Source organism: Cyprinodon tularosa, unplaced genomic scaffold, assembly GCF_016077235.1.
Source record: "Cyprinodon tularosa strain WSP-4 unplaced genomic scaffold, ASM1607723v1 ctg31, whole genome shotgun sequence".
NCBI lineage: Eukaryota > Metazoa > Chordata > Actinopteri > Cyprinodontiformes > Cyprinodontidae > Cyprinodon > Cyprinodon tularosa.
In genome coordinates this window covers 1435267-1448764 of record NW_024039019.1, presented here as the reverse complement: position 1 = coordinate 1448764, position 13498 = coordinate 1435267, and the positions used below count along the sequence as shown (strand labels likewise).

The 13498-nt window shown below is 40.6% G+C and overlaps 1 protein-coding gene across 1 annotated transcript in view; it reads right to left on the bottom strand.

The window, feature by feature from the left end:
• Positions 1-5122: 5122 nt before the first annotated feature.
• sptbn4a (spectrin, beta, non-erythrocytic 4a) overlaps positions 5123-13498 on the bottom strand; it is a 71056-nt gene continuing 62680 nt past the window's right edge. Inside the window, exon 20 of the mRNA XM_038292258.1 lies at positions 5123-7762. Coding sequence (XP_038148186.1) covers positions 7463-7762 — 300 coding nt within the window. The 3' untranslated portion in view covers positions 5123-7462. The remainder of the gene's footprint in view (positions 7763-13498) is intronic.

Genomic DNA, 13498 nt, shown 5'->3' with positions numbered 1-13498 from the left:
ATGCAATAATAAAATATAAAACATATCAACAAGCATTGTTTTCCTCTCACTGTTAATTAAGTTTGTCACTGAAGAAATCAAAGTCATTAGAATCACATCTTTCTCATTTCCTTTATTGATGCATGCATGAAACTTAATTGTTTTAAAGATCCCTTTAAAAAATAAAGTAGATTCCTCCATGTGTAGGGGTTTTAATTAAATTAAATTACATTTAGTTTATTTCTATAGCTCCAATTCACATCATGTCATCTCAGGTCCCTTTATAGATCCAGATCAATCAGATAATCCACTCAGATAAATTTAAAGTTTTCTATCTAAGTAATTTAAGAAAACCAGCTGATTGCATCGACTCATTGACTCTTCTGCAAACCCTCACACCAAGCATGCTTGTAGTGACAGTGGAGAAGAAGCAGACACTGAGCCTGGTTCTGCTGGAGGTTTATTTCTGTTCAAAGGAGTTTTCCTCTCCACTGTCACTACAAGCATGCTTGATGTGAGGGATTGCTGAAGTGTTAATGAGTCGATTCAAGCAACTGGTTTTCCTAAAAGTGCTGTCACATTTTGATGACTTTGCCAGCATATGTCAATGTCCCAGAATCTTCTAAAACGCTGGCATACATTGAACTTTCTATGATACTTTTCAATTTTTTGGTATATTCATAGAGTATATATAACGAGTTCAGAACTTATATCCAATGACAGCCTTACTTATGCATGATGAACAGCAGCGCAATGCCCATGAAATTATGCCCAAGCCAGTGTCCTGAGGGGGACAGCAATACGCCTGTAGGCGCCAACCTGCATAAAAAGTAGTGTTGTGCCAATGCCTTTTTTTTAGCCCTGATATCGATAACTGGCTGTGCAGTATCGAACGATACCATCTGTTTTAAATTCCTGTGTGTGTGTATATATATATGACAATAGTTGAATAAACTTTTGGCTCTAAAAATGGTATTGATGCCCTATTTGTTGGTATTCGCTGATACCACCATTTTAGTTCTGGATCGGGGGCCTTACCCGATACTGGTATTGGTGCAACACTAATAAAAAGCATGAGAAGATTTATCTAAACCTTACAGTCACAGTATTAACTTAGCTGCTTTTTACCGCCTGCCAAATAATTGATGAGATCATGAAGATATTGGAGGACAGCTAGGGTGTATTCCTGTCTCAGCCTTGCCGGGTCCTCCATTTCTTGTGGAACGTCTGCTTTCCATGCAGTCTGGGGGAGAACAGACAGTGTCCACCTGTGAACCCCCTTTTATACCAAAAAGCTTCCAATATGCCATTAAACAGTAGGTGTAAGTTAGAAACACGTTCAGTGGGAGTCTGGAACACATTAAATATACCTGCATGCATCGATATGCATTGGATAGGTTGTGCATATGTTATGCCCAAGTTACTCATGGGTTTTGGATAAGCTAGACACCACGAATTATGAGTAACTTACATGTCAAGGGCCACATAACTTACCTGTAATTTATGACCCACGTATTAGCATAAGCTGGCATACTACTTGTAAAACGTAGTCGCCGTATGTTGACATGCTTCAGCGTGCTCATATGTTATACAGAACTTACCTATTGCTAATCCAACATATGCTAGATTTTTTGCCAGATTTTTCAGACGTTGGCATACGCTGGCTAAATCTTTAAGGTGTGACATTGGCTTTAGATAGAAAACTTTGAACCAGTCTGACAGGATGATCTGGTTGAATTGTCTCTGTAAAGTGACCTGAGATGACATGATGTGAATTGGAGCTATGAAAATAAAATTATTTGAATTGAATGAAATAACCTCCATTGAAAATTACATTTGTATATGTTTGTATGAAGTAGCCAATATTTCAGTAATATTCATTATTATTGTCATTATTATTACCAATAGCGTATATTCAACACCAAACCTCAGTAGTGTCTTGGGTTGTGGGGGGGTTGATCTTGATGGCAGAGTCCAGTATCCAAGTTAATGGGTGTTCTGATTTTATTTCGAACAGGCATTATGGGAAACTTGCCTTTCAAGTTCACAAAGAATGCTCTACATATATAGTATGTCCTACGCATTGCTCCCATTGGAATAGAAATAATGGCCTGTTAACACCAATCAGGACTTCTACCATTATCTTTTTAAATGAGGGAGGAGACGAGAAGAACAGAAAACAGAGAACAGCAGCAAAAAAGAAGACAACAGACAACCAAAGTAAATATAGAAAAAGCTCCTATAGCAGCAGGTATCCCTTAAATATATCTATGTGTGTGAATCAGAACCTACAGATATTCCACAATGTTAATCAGGGTGGTATATATCTATGGCTGCAGCTTAGTATTTAGTATCAGTGTTTATCTGTGAACACCTGGAACCAAACTCCCGTGGTATGTATGCATGCATGGACATGCTTGTGTATAAAGGCTTCTTTATAAAAGCTTCTTCTGAAAGGAATAGCTTAATAGCAGGTGTGGGCCGCCCCAGACTCACCCTTCAGGGGCAAAGGCAGAAAAAGAGGCGATACGAGCCCCGTAATCTAGAGGCAATCCAGATCACTGGGGCACAAGGAGGGCAAACATAGGGATGGCCACGCCCACCAGAGAAGGCCAGACGAGAGCATCCAGAGCCCGACCCCCTGAGGGGCCAAACGCTAAAGGAGTCCAGTCCCTGAGGGGCCCAACCCTTGTGCAGAGGTCCCACGGGGCTGCGGCAGTGAGGCCATTGGCTCCACCTGTAGCTGGTCACGCCCAAGTTGGATCTACTGTAGATGAGAGCCCAAGGCTGCAAGGTCCAGGGGCCTACCACCCCTTAGTGGTGGCTGCCAGGCCTGGCCAGGAATGAGACAGCGCCCACTGAAGTACCTAAACCCATACCTAGAGAACTGTCAGTGGACCAGCAGACACAGGAACCTGTCACTGGTTGAGGGCATAAGAAGAGGAAGGAGGAAGACCCTGCTCATACTGGGCCTCGGATGTTCAGTGGGTGGGGTGGGGGAGGAAAACACCAAACCTGACAAAAAAAGAGAAACAAACTGACTTTCATCCAGTCACATTCAGACAATCCCCCCTCAAACCAACATGGACAATACAACCACTCAACAAAGACGGACACAGAGGCAGACACTAAACATATTCTTAAAGTCCTCATACATACACTATCCTCCCGGGTCTGAGGGCCAATCCATGGGGAAGAGATCCCCAAACCCCCCCCCCCCCCCCCCCCCCCCCCCCAGAGTGGGAAGGAGGCAGGCAAGAAAAAAGAGGGGCAGGGACTGGGTGCCACCATAGTAAGGAAAGCAGCAGTTCAGCCCAAGACCACCCCCAAACAACACCCAGGCCCACCCCCAGGAAGGACAACTCCCCCAAACAGCGCTGGCCACAGCCCTTCCACATCTACATGGTCCTCTCATGCCCATGGCTGCCAGACAATCCCAACCCAGGTAGTCCACCCGTTTAGGTGCCCGGGGGCCAGACACCCCCCAGCATGCCCCACCTGACTGCATGCATAGGCCGAGTGCCAGCAAGGCAGACCCACAGCACAAGCTGAGATGCATCAGGGTACAGTCATTGTATCCCACCTACCAAGGGCTCCACGCGGAGCGGAGACGACAGAGATGTGAAAGACCCCGGGTGAAGGGTAGGTGTCCCCCCCTCATCCCCTCTTTCTGTTTTTATTAAATTAAAGAAAAAGTGATCTGAAGGGGAAAATAATTCTAAAAGTAATAAATATATTGGAGAGGAAAGAATGTCACACCAATGGGAAAAAAATGATGTTATTTGATAGTTTTGATGACTAAAAGATAAATTGACATTTGACATTTTTTTTTTTGCATTCAGACTGAAAACAAAAACAGATTTCTCTCTCAATGTGAGAAACTTGTCATGTGTTCCTATTTGCCAGTCTCAATAGAAATGAGCTGAGTGGTAATCTTTTTTTTTTTTTTTTTTTTTATTTAATGAAAATACAAAGATAACTCCATAAAAACCAACTGTAGGAGAAAAAGTAAGAGAAATTTACAACAAGAATATGAAACTGTTGTTGCATGAAGCCCATTGTGTTTTACTTGTTCCCTCTAGTTTTTGGGCCCCTTGTTCCCTCAGTTTTTCTATGGTGTTTGCTAAATATTTATTTCTATAACTTTATACATTAAATGTGAAGTTTAAAATGCTACCAGATTAGAGATTAAGCTAGCAGTTACACTAATTGCTCCTTCTGCAGATTATTATTGTTTTGAGTGACATCCTGCAGGTTTTAGCCCAGACATCAGCACTATAGCCCAGCTACTGTAAAGCCAGTATAGAATGTGTTATTCTGCACATTTGGAAAAAGCTTAACTAAGAGTTTTTAGGCTTCTAGTTTGGTCTGATCTGTTTTAACCACACCTAAGAATTTTATATAAACATATTTTATATAAAATGACTTTAAACTCCCTTTGAGTTTGCATTTTTAGTTGTACCTCATTGAAGCTCTCAGTCTCAGACACTTTTAGGCCAACATTTATGAAATACTTTATGAATTTTTGAGCAGTGCAGACATATAAGTTATAATCACATATTGTGGATAATTAATCTATTTGGATACCTGTTAATAACAATATTTAATATATTACATATGTTTTAAATAATCATCTTATCATCTAGTAGTTTAATATAAATATTCCTGTATTGAAGCTCTTAAAAACTGATTATTTTATTCTTATATTTTTAATATCTATTTTATGTCCCTGCTATTCTGTGTTTTAGGAATATCTCTGACAAAAGAAGCAAAATCTTCATTAATGAGCCAAAAAAATTGAGTGATACAGATTTACTGCTTGAAACAAAATCAAAGGAATGCACTAAGCACTATGTGTGTGTGTGTGTGTTCCAATTTCACCATCCCAATGAGGACCAGTTGTTGTAGAATGAGGACATTTTGCTGGTCCTGACAAACTATTTTGCTAATAGTTAGATTTAGGGTTAGTTTAAGGGTTAGGGCTTAGAACGGGTCTAAAATGATTGAAAATCAATGGAAGTCAATGGGAGTCAACACATGGTCCTCACTAGATATAGCAGAATGTGTGTGTGGGGGTGTGTGGGTGGGTGTGGGGGTGTGTGTGTGAGAAAGCTCCAGGTTTCTACATTAATTCCACATAAAGTTTGTCTTAGCAAGTTTGGAGGTTTATTTAATGTCATAGCAGCAGGTTTTATTGGGAAGTAACAAAGACATACACACTTTAAGACCATCAATGAAGTCAACAAAGTTTGCACAATTCTGTACTCATCCATGGTTTATCTACTTTAGGCTCTCTGTTTTAACGTAGTGGTAAATATCCCCAGTGTTTTAAAAGTAGTGGAAAGCAAACACATAAAGCGCACATGTTTATGTGGGCTTAATATTTACCACAAATACACAGGAAATACTGCTGTTCCTAAATCTGTTAAAAATATGTTTTGCAATGATTCTCGGTCATATTTCCAGTGGACTAGATTGATCTCTGTTCAATCACTGTCAGAGGAGACAGCATGACATGGCACTTATGTAAAAACTGAACAATAGATTACAAATGAAAGCATTTGATTATCATCCTTGTCAAAATGACAGCAGTGTGAAGAGCCACACCACAATCCTGGAGGCAGCGGGTTCAAGCAGAGCTGCATCTCTCATATACTCTTTAGAAGCCATTTTCAAACAGGAGAGGTGAGTTAGACAGGATGGGAAACAAGCTGCTGGCTGCTGATGCACAGTGGAGGTGGAGCTTTTTCTTTAATACTGCAATTCAAACCACATTCATTGACATTGCAGAAACTTTATTTGTATCACATGTGTAAAAAAATCTCACATAACAAAACAGAAGTGGACCGATACCTGTTCATCTCAGCTTTCACAGTTTACCATAGCTCATTCCACCTGGAGCAGGCTGGTTAGGTTTCTAACATACATTTAGTTCTTCTGTCACAGACACACTGAGCACTCAGCCGCCTAAATCAACCTAATGTTCTTAAACACAAAACTCCTGAATCTGACATGAAGAAATATAAGCATAAAAAAATACAAGAATCATACCCACAGGATGTCTGCCTGCCTCCTCCCTGCTCATTTATTTGAATAGATCTAGATACTGAACAGGTGTATTAATATATACACTCTATGATCATTAATAGTAAATCCTAATTTGCATATTTCTCCTTTATTGTGATAAACATCAATACATGTTTCTGTTTGTAGCTTAAAATAAATGCTTAGGTTTTACCCACTTCAGTTATGAGCTCAGAATGGTTTTATTTAGAGCACAGTGGTTTACATACAAAGTTAGGTATATACAATCCAGTGAGTTTGCTTTTGGTGAAGAGGATTCAGTTGATTTGAACTCTGAATGAAAGGATGTGGGACAAAGATCTCGGCTCCAGAGTTTTACAATTTAGGGCATCACACACCTGTCTGGTGTGCCTGAAAATTTCAAAGCTGATATCAGTACATTCTGCAGAGACATTATAGACAGATGAGGAGCTTCTTTGGGTTTGGAAAGCTGCTGCTTCCACATTCCAAAAACCAAAGACAAACCCTGCTTTTGGAACTCATCTCAACCTCTTTCCCTTCTAACAAAGCTCACTTTAAATTATTGCAACTCCCACATTGCTCATTTTGTGTCAAGATAAGAAAAACAAAGGCAAGTTGAACAGGTGCAGTAACAGACCATTTCATGCAATGTTCCAAGTTTGTCATTTTCACATAGGCTTAGTGTTACACACCTTGGGTTGATTTTTTTTAATTATTTCTTTCTTGACACATAATAATGGGCAAACAAGTTTAATAATAGCCATAATAAGAACCAAAATGTAACTTTAGAAATGTGTTTTCATTGACTCCACTGAAGTAAGGTGGTGATACCAGCATTCCAATATATGAACATGATCCAAAGCTAGCCATGTGACAGGAATAATGTCATGTTTACTATACAGATGTGTCAACCGCTGGGAAAAAGTGACAAATCCTGACGTTTATTTCTTAAATTACCTTTTGTTTAATACCCCCTTCTTTCTGACAAAGAGGAAAAAGAAAAAACAAAGTATATTGCTGAAAAAAAGTTTTTTTGTGAAACATTTCATTCAACTTTTCTTGTATTTGTCTCGTTAGACAGAGCATTACATTTCAAAAGGTACATACAGAAAGATGCCGTGAATCATTAGATCAAACAATCGGAAATGGAAAGTGACAGTGACTGATTCCTGGGACCAATTGTTTGAGTCTGTCTGTCTCTCTGGACTGATCTCTGTATCAACCAGCAGGTGGCGCTATGCACGGATGCACGGATGTTTGGCCCAGGTGAAGGCTGAGAGATCAGTTAGTCACAGTAAGAGCAGTCAGTCCGGGTACCATGGCCTCAGTGATGGTGGTCCAGCAAACATGCTTGCCATCTAACACCCCCTCCCCCCCTCCCCCTTATTCGCCTTTCATCAGTGATATTTAACAATAACATGAAAATAAAACTACTACCTCATTTGCTTCTCCCAGATGTGCTGGAGCCCCCTGCGCCACCTTCCAACTTGTCAGCAATTTCAGATGTGTCTAACTTTTCTGAACCCTCAGCCTTCTCTGACCTCTCCTTCTCTGACCTCTCCTCCCCCTCCATCAGCTCAGACCTCTCTGACCTGGCATCTGCGTCGCCCTCTGACTTCTCCTTCCTCTCTGAGCGGTCAGGGTCCATGGACGAGGGGCCAGGCTTGTCCCACTTGGCCATGGCCTCATGCTCAGCAATACTTGTGGTGATATTTGACGTCCACGCCTTCAGGTCCTCCTTCAGAAAAACAGCATAAAACAATTGATCATATTTCTGAGATGTGTAGTCTGAGATCTGTTCCTCAGGGTATAAGAAGAGGCGTAACCAAACAGATATGATTTGGTGGAGGAAAAAAAAAACTCAGTTTAACCCTAAAATTCTTGAATGCTAGAAAATGAAAACATAGTCTGATATGATTATAAAGTAACAGGCCCATTGAAACATTTGCAATGGATGTTTTGAAGTTGCTCTTTCATATACACTCCTGCTCCTGAGCTTTCTGTTTAGGAAATCATAACTTGTTAACCAATCCTACTTCTGCTCTCCATTTTGTTCCATGTATCTACGGTATAGCTAGTTTATAATGCTGGCATCTCTATGCCACTCTCTGTAGCTGGGTTTCCAAAGTAAATTAGCTAAATCCATTGTCATGGAAACGCAGTTATTGTCTCCTAACAACAGCGGAAGGGCAGTACCCCACGAAAACGGCTTTGGAATTTGATTGGTCAGATTACAAGCTGCGTGTTAATCGACTGATGTGGAAGAACTATCGAAAAGTGACAGGGAGATGATTATTCATCTGTTCTATCATAGCCTGACTACGAGTTGTAAAAACTATTGTCGCAAATGCAGCGCAAATAGAGAGGGGGCAGGCTGGCAGCTCTAAAAAAATCCTACATACAGGCAACATATTTCAGAACAAGCGTGGAACAGAGAGAAGAACTTGGTTATTGCGCACAGGAAGGAGAACCAGAAACAGCGCTAAAGAAAAACTTTAAAACTAGAAAGCTCGCTTCCTGGTTTAATGCAGAGCAGCACACTGCAAACTGGAGAGAAAATGGCGCTCTATATGCCTCCGGGAATCCTACCTGTCTGGAAAAATATGTTACTGCTGCATAAGAGGCCCCTTCGTAAAGCAAGAGCGGTATATTTCTCCTTATTAATAGAGGAGAATAAGATTAATCCTAGATATCTTTTTAATACAGTTGCCAAACTCACCCAGAGCCCTAGCTCTGTTGAACCGTCCATCCCACCTGCTCTTAGCAGCTTAGAGATTCTTGGTAAATAAGATTGTTTCTATTAAAAATAAGATCATTAGCACTCCTCTAACTATGATTGGTTTATCTCTGGAAGGTGAGGCAGCGTCTGAGGTAGCCATAGAATCTGAGCCTGGTTTAGACTGCTTTAATCCAGTTGAACATTCAGGGATATGTACCAAAGGTTTTGAGGGTTGCTTTAATTAAACCTGAATGGACGTCTGTGTCTTTGGCAGGCGTAGAGCTAACAGAACTGGCAGCGTGAGGCAAGGGCTCAAACATGTACGGCTGTAAGCCTTCTACATCAAACAAAGCTTCTGCTACCCAGACATCCTCTTCCACAACTTCTTCGTCTCCACTTTCCTCCTCTAATTAAAAAATGTATGATGGAGACTCATCTATACCTCCGACACAAAACCTTCCTCCCATTGCATGTTTCTGCTGTCCATAGCGTTCCTTGACAGTGTCCTTTCAAAGTCACCAAATAGTGCTACTTGGTCCCAGTGTAATTTCCCATTGGGAACCTACTAGCACTAAGTTGCTAACTGGTTAGCAAGATGCTTCCAAGACACCGGCCCCAATCAAACTTGTTTGCGAACCTTCTGCCACAACAACCACACCTTCTTGATAAACGACTTGCTTCCGTCTCCTTGATCCCCAGTCAGCCTCAGCAGATGACTGTTCACACTAAGACTGGATCTGCTCGAGGGTACTTCCTGGTCAAAGTGAGTTTTCCTCTCCGCTGTCACTACAAGCATGCTTAGTGGGAGGGATTGCTGAAGAGTCAATGAGTCGATGCAATAGATAGAAAACTTTGAATCAATTTGACTGTATGATCTGGTTCAATTGTAAAGTGTACTGAGATGACATGTTGTTAATTGAAAATTTTCCTATGTCCGTAAAATGAATAAACTTAATTCTGCTTTTTTTCCTTTGTGTGCTGGTGGCTGGTATTTTCTTCCCTATTAAGACACGTTATCATGTTTGTAATGACGTGACTCCACCGATCCAGTCAGAAGCATAAACAAAGAAAATGGAGGACTAGCCCAGTGAAAAAGTGCACTGAGATGAAGCTGATTACGCATTCCCAGAGTTCAGCGTGGGGCAGACCGATTTTGATTAAGGGTGTGCAAGTTTAAATGATGTACATTGTTCTCACTGCAAACTCAGTTAGGTAGTACCAAAATTGTGCCATGTATGTTGAGTAAAAAGACACGAAATGCAAAGTTTGTCTGAAAACTGTGGGGACTACCCAAAATAAAACATCCAACCTCCACCACCTACAGCACAGCCACTCTGTAGAGTTCAAACATGTGCAAGATGAAACTTTAAACCTGAATGGGTACAAGACGTTAATAATTAATTGAAAGTAATATGTAATGTGTTTTATACAATAAATAAATTAATAGACCAGTTTTATTTCCTGCACATGCCTTTATCTCTGATAGAGGCGACGGGGCATTTATCGTTATCGAGGTAAGACTGCCCAATCTATCGTGATAATGATTTGAGGTCATATCACCCAGCCCTAGTAAAAGCTAATTGCTAATGAACCATTAATCAATAGAAATGTTTTGTTTATATATTCTTTATGATTCTAAGCGATACACTTTTCATATATTAATATATATGTACTAAACTAAACAAAGATACAGTTTTGCTAAAAATAAAACAAACGTCCATCTTCTGGCCAAGGAAGACAGATGGTGTGAGAGAGGAGTTAATGAAGCGTCTTTGTTAACCTTTAAAAACCATCTCTCAACAGAGGAGGTGGTCTGAAGCATAACCTTTCACCTACTTCCAAAGCACTTTTACGAACAATCCACAGAAGATTCACCTCTCACCCGCCTTCACCTGACACACACTTCAATGAGGCATGTGACTGAAACCACTCTGACGAGGGAGTTAAAGGTATTGTGGAGGATTTTTTAAAAGACCCACACTCTCCACTTGAAAAAAATGCATGTGCAAGAGCATTTCTCCTCGTGCATGCCTTGTTTAAAATGTGCTGTTCTCGTAGCTTATATAAGCTTACTGTGTCCTTTATAGCAAACTCAGTTAGCTGACCATCAGGACAGATGATCACTGTTTTTTGCTCCGCATGGTGCCTGCACCATCTTTAATTAGTCGCCGCTGTTGGGTAGTAACAGCGTATGGCAACAGCGGGCTGCTGTGACAGCAAATCCTATAATGCTTTGTAGGGATGGAACAGTTTTTGAAAACCGTCCGAACCGTCCGGTTCGACTGTCTCGGTTCGGTTCGCGTGTGTTTCGTTCGGTTCATGCGCTGCTCCTTTTTCTCATAGGCGAAGCGTTTACACTCCAGAGCAGAAGGTGGTGGTACTGCGACCAAAGCCAACCACCAGTAGTAAACAAGAAGAAGAAGAAGCGAAGCAGCGTAGCCGGGTGTAGCAGAAAAAAATCAGTTGTTGTGGAGAATTGTGTGGGTATGGCGAGTGGGAAAGAACAGGCGTTGGAAGACGCGCCAGCAGCACTTTATAGGTCTGCTGTATGGGACCGCTTTGCATTTAGAGTGACCTACGGTGACGGCGGAAAGAAAGTTGTGGATAAAAGTGCAACAGTGTGCAAGCATTGTGCAACACGTTTTGTTTATGCTAACAGCAACACCAACATGTCATGCTAACCCCTAAATCCCACATACAGTACTCCGTTAGCGCTCTGCTCCGCTGCGCTCCAGACTGCCTGCACAAAGCAAAACATACAGCCTCCACTGTGGCTCCCGTCCGCTCCTCTCTGAGTTCCTTGGAGATCGTAGAGGTCATGCGCGAGATAATTAAATTCAAAGCAGCAAAACATGCGGAAATGATCCATGGTTTCTGCGAATCATTAAAAATAATTACAATTCATTAATTTTTTTTTTGATTTTTTCATTAATTTCATTTTAAAAAAAAATTCATTAATTTTTATAATTTTTTATTATTATTATTATTTTTTTCGGTGTAACAATAAACATATACCGAACCGAAAAACCGTGACCACGAAACCGTGAACCGAACCGAACCGTGGATTTTGTGAACCGTTCCACCCCTAATGCTTTGCGAGGAGAGCTCTCTGCGCAAAGTATTATAGGATATATCTGCCTCTTCGGAGGCCTTCCTCTTCTTTTCATACACTTTATAGACATTTTTCTCTTACGACCCTCGGCCATTTTCAAAGAACTGTGGTGAGAAAGGTGAGCTTCAATGACTGCCTGAAACCGTAGCTCACCACAGATATACACCTGAAAGTGCACATGTGCAGAAACGGATAGCTAACAGGGGGAACATATAGGACGGCCTTACGTAAACATATCACCAGAGAGGACCACTTATTTAGATGATCCACCCGGAAATAAAAAAACGTCCCCTATACCTTTAACAACCCATCAGGACCATTAACGACCATTAACCCCCCAGGTGACCACCATGGGCAATCCAGTAGGAGAGATCAAAGCCAACTTTTGTCCTTCCTTATTTGTTCCACCTCCAGTATATTAATCTCAGAGCTCCCCACCACTAGTTAGAACTGAAGAAGCCTCTTGGATGAGAGGAGAAACATCTTCGAAAAAAAACTTCACTTCCAGTTGCCTAAACTGGATATTTCAAGATGGACAATGACTGGATGACTGAGGACCTTCACAGATATGTAAAAATAAAACAAAACAAATTTTATGTATACAGTGTTTAGAAGTGAAGTATTATTACTAATAACAGGACACAAAATTAAGATCTAAGAACAGCTGAGGAGGTTGTTTTATGTTTTATTTTCCACTTTTCCAAAGAGCTGGTTTAAAAGTGTTTAATTAATTAATAAGCTGTGTCTTTTTATGAAAAGGATTTTTTAAGATGCATTTTTTAATCTTTAGCCATTAAAGTCTGGGATCAGTAACTACTTCATTTCAATATTGGTAAAATTTTCGATCTCAAATTGGACTCCTCCATAAAAACTCTGGACACTCCTTTCCCACACAGTTATCTGGTGTCGGCACTGTTTTTCCGATGTTAAGGTCATGTGGAGGTGGTGTCCTGTAGCTTTAACTTGCTGAGACAGCTTGAGCCTCAGAAACAACCCATGGATACCAGTCTAAAAAATCCTCTGTCTTCTCATTATCTCTTTTGGTCTGAAATCTCCCCCTGACCCAAATTTTCCATAGAAACTTATGAGGAAAAAAAAAAAAAAAAAAGCAAAAACATACCGTAAAACCTCTAATGTAGGACGGGGCCTTTATTTCCCTCAGTAACATCTTGGTCCAGGCCATTATTGGAAGGAGGCCAGAATTACAGACAGGCCTCTATTTCTATTTGATCAAAACAGACTACGAGTGGAATGAATAAAAACGAGATTTTGTGTCTCTTTGAACCTATAAAATACTAGGTTGATTTATTGAAAAAGTACAGTTACCATAACAGTATACAGAACATTATTCATCTTCCAGCAGCTGAAAATTTTCTGCACGGCAATATGAAAAAAAAAAGACACAGAATGGAATAATGGCCAAACTGACTTGCGAAACAAAGTTTAAAAATAAATAATGGAAACTGTCCTGCCAAGATAGCAAATTTTTATTTGAGGCAGGCTAAGTGGAAGTAGGCTACCAGTATCATATATTTCAAGGGAAATTCAGAACATGAAGGCCAACGAAATTCTGCCATTTTAACGCTGCCTGGTTACCACCAGACCTGCCGGTAATCACAGGTGGCTTTCAGATCAGAACGATT